Source organism: Raphanus sativus, unplaced genomic scaffold (genome assembly GCF_000801105.2).
Source record: "Raphanus sativus cultivar WK10039 unplaced genomic scaffold, ASM80110v3 Scaffold4394, whole genome shotgun sequence".
NCBI lineage: Eukaryota > Viridiplantae > Streptophyta > Magnoliopsida > Brassicales > Brassicaceae > Raphanus > Raphanus sativus.
In genome coordinates this window covers 3,571-7,256 of record NW_026619696.1, presented here as the reverse complement: position 1 = coordinate 7,256, position 3,686 = coordinate 3,571, and the positions used below count along the sequence as shown (strand labels likewise).

The following is a 3,686-nucleotide window of genomic DNA, read 5'->3' as shown; positions in this document are numbered from 1 at the left end:
ATGCACTCACAGGTTCTGTTCCTAGAGAGTTAGGGAACATGACGAGCCTCAAGACTCTAGATCTCTCCAACAACTTTCTAGAAGGAGAGATTCCTCTGGAGCTAGCTGGACTTCAAAAGCTTCAGCTGTTTAACCTCTTCTTCAACAAGTTACACGGCGAGATTCCCGAGTTCGTGTCTCACCTTCCTGATCTTGAAGTTCTCAAGCTTTGGCACAACAACTTCACCGGGAAGATTCCTGAGAATCTTGGCACAAACGGGAGGTTGGTTGAGATCGATTTGTCTACTAATAAACTCACAGGTTTGATCCCTGAATCGCTCTGCTTCGGAAGAAACCTAAAGATTCTCATTCTCTTCAACAACTTCTTGTTCGGTCCTCTCCCTGAAGACCTTGGCCAATGCGAGTCGCTCTGGAGATTCCGTCTAGGTCAAAACTTTCTGACAGGTAGACTGCCTAAGGGTTTGATCTATCTGCCTAATGTATCTCTTCTTGAGCTTCAAAACAACTTCTTGACTGGAGAAATACCAGAAGAAGAGGAGGGAAGTGTAGGGTTATCAAGCCTCACTCAGATCAATCTGTCAAACAATCGGTTAATCGGACCGATCCCAAGCTCAATCAGAAACCTCAGAAGCCTACAGATTCTCCTTCTTGGCTCTAACCGGTTCACGGGGCAGATTCCTGGTGAAATAGGAAGCTTGAAGAGTCTTCTCAAGATTGACATGAGCAGAAATAACTTCTCTGGCAAGTTACCTCTAGAGTTTGGTGATTGTCACTCATTGACCTACTTGGATTTGAGTCATAACCAGCTCTCGGGTCAGATTCCGGTTCAGATTTCACAGATTCGGATGCTAAACTATCTGAATGTTTCTTGGAACTCCTTAAACCAAAGCATCCCCGCGGAGATAGGATACCTGAAGAGCTTAACATCAGCAGATTTCTCACACAACAACTTCTCTGGTTCCGTACCAACTTCAGGGCAATTCTTTTACTTCAACAACACGTCATTCCTCGGAAACGCTTTTCTCTGCGGATACTCTTCAAACCCTTGCAACGGTTCTCAAAACCAGTCTCAATCTCAGCTTCTTGACCAGAAAAATGCAAATTCCCACGGCGAAATCTCCGCGAAATTCAAGCTGTTATTAGGGTTAGGTCTACTAGGGTTCTTCTTGGTGTTCATCGTTTTGGCTGTGGTCAAGAACTGGAGAGCGAGAAGGAATAGTTCAAATATATGGAAGCTCATAGGGTTTCAACAGCTAGGTTTCAGAAGCGAGCACATTGTGGAGTGCGTTAAAGAGAACAATGTGATCGGTAAAGGCGGTGCAGGGATCGTCTACAAAGGCTTAATGCCAAACGGTGAAGAAGTTGCGGTCAAGAAGCTCTTGTCCATTAGCAAAACATCATCTCACGACAACGGTTTATCCGCAGAGATTCAGACATTGGGTAGAATCAGACACAGGAACATTGTGAGATTGCTCGCTTTCTGTTCAAACAAAGACGTGAATCTCCTTGTTTACGAGTACATGCCTAATGGTAGTCTTGGAGAAGTCTTGCATGGGAAAGCTGGAGTGTTTTTGAAGTGGGAAACGCGGTTGCAAATAGCGTTGGAAGCGGCTAAAGGATTGTGCTATCTTCATCACGATTGCTCTCCGCTTATAATCCACCGGGATGTGAAATCAAACAACATCTTGTTGGGTCCTGATTTTGAAGCTCATGTCGCTGATTTTGGGCTGGCTAAGTTTATGTTGCAAGATAATGGAGCTTCAGAGTGTATGTCATCCGTCGCAGGCTCGTACGGCTACATCGCTCCAGGTACATGACGGATTCCCAGTACTTGTTTCTTGCAATACACGTAACGTTCGAAACTAGGGCTGAACTTGCATTTAGGTTACTATTCGGTTTGTTTGATGTCCTGGTCTATTTAGTTCTGAATAGATAGTAACTGAACTAGAACCAAAATAAGCTTAGTTTGGCATGGTTAGTAAAAAATCCAAATAACAACAAATTATCTTATAAATGCGTAAACTTAAATATAAAATAATTTTCTTTTCTATTTTAGGTCCTTTAAGCTTAACTAATACTGAGATAATTTGACCAAATTTTCATTGTTAGTCAGAGTTTGGACCGATTCAATTCAAATTCTCATTCCTACATAAAAATTCGTGTATAAATGGTCGATCTAAGCTTATTTTACCTGATTTTTATCATGCAGAATACGCATATACACTAAGAATAGATGAGAAGAGCGATGTGTACAGCTTCGGAGTAGTACTATTGGAGCTAATAACAGGTCGAAAACCAGTAGATAAATTTGGAGAAGAAGGGATAGACATTGTGCAATGGTCAAAGATTCAGACAAATTGTAACAGGCGAGGTGTGGTAAAGATCATTGACCAAAGATTGAGCAATGTGCCACTAGGAGAAGCCATGGAACTGTTCTTTGTGGCAATGCTATGTGTTCAAGAACATAGTGTTGAGAGACCGACCATGAGAGAGGTCGTCCAGATGATTTCTCAAGCTAAACAACCCAACACTTTCTAAATCCAGTGAATTTATATATATGCTAAATATTTTTTGTTATGTTATTTGTGTTCTGTAGAGTTTTTTAGAAATGTAATATGATGATTTGGCGGTCATAGGAGTTTATATTAATAAGCTTCGGGGGGGGGGGAGGGGGTTAAGGATTATATCTTCCTGACATAATATATCCATTCATGCAGAACTTTAAAGAAGTTCAAACAATTATCAATAATGTGAGAGATTATATATATTTTATATCAAATAAGAAATATTTATCAAAAATCTGAACATTATCTCAAACGTTGACCATATGCTTGCTCTTTGATTTGAGGCCAAAAGTAGCTCCAGTGCGGTGAATATTCGGAGTTGATGCAACTACACTCAGGTTCACCAGTTACATATGTTTGCTCTTTGGTTTGACCTCACCATAATGTTGTTGTATAAAATCTAAATGAGATACACTCCTATTTTATTACTTGATGGCAGCAACTTTCGTAATGGAACTCACTTTGGTCTTTTAACAATTTTTTTATGACCAATGAGTTAAGGTCTATTAGGATCTTATAGCAATAATAATATAACATTATGTGAAAATGTTTTAAAAGACTGATTGACTATATGTCACCAAAATGTGATTAACTTTTTTGCCACATATCCGTTTTGAATTCTAAAATTAAACGTATTTGAGTTGAAGTAGTGGAAAGATAGATGACCTATCAGGTTTCGTGATACCGTAAGAGTGAGACTAAAACACTTAGAAAGGTCATGTAGTGATTGTATAAGTAAACAATAACTTTTGAACCTTCGGAAAATTAAAGCACTGTCCTCGGAAATGGGATGAAGCCCATGGACCGAGTGAAGAAACGTGAAAGACTTATTAGTTGTGGGCGGTCGGAGCATTTCAAGTGGTATCGAGTTGGTTAGCCATCTCGATTCTGATCTGAGAGGCGTATTGAGACTTCTCGTGGGGCTCAATGAAGACGTTGCGTTTTTATGACTGGAAGTGGATTATATCATCTCAATTTTTGATATATGTGGAAAACGTTAAGAGAATTAATTTGGTTTCCAATATCTCCAAAGTGCACTTACCTTTTCAGCCACGCATCCGTTTAAGATTCTAAATTTACACATACTTGAACGGGAGTACTGGAATAATGAATGACTTATCG

The 3,686-nt window shown here is 39.8% G+C and overlaps 1 protein-coding gene across 1 annotated transcript; it reads left to right on the top strand.

Annotated features, from left to right (window-relative positions):
• The first annotated feature begins 6 nt into the window (after positions 1-6).
• On the top strand, positions 7-2,648 carry LOC130507362 (leucine-rich repeat receptor-like serine/threonine-protein kinase BAM3). Its single transcript, XM_057002080.1, has 2 exons — positions 7-1,809; positions 2,210-2,648. The coding sequence occupies exons 1-2, from the start codon at positions 39-41 to the stop codon at positions 2,536-2,538; spliced, it is 2,100 nt and encodes a 699-aa protein (XP_056858060.1). The 5' UTR covers positions 7-38; the 3' UTR covers positions 2,539-2,648.
• Positions 2,649-3,686: the final 1,038 nt, after the last annotated feature.

Bases quoted from the DNA above. Each gene is read 5' to 3' on its own strand.
- LOC130507362 (XM_057002080.1), top strand. From the start codon at position 39: ATGACGAGCCTCAAGACTCTAGATCTCTCCAACAACTTTCTAGAAGGA. The intron at 1,810-2,209 runs GTACATGACGGA...TTTATCATGCAG, and splicing joins GTACGGCTACATCGCTCCAG to AATACGCATATACACTAAGA.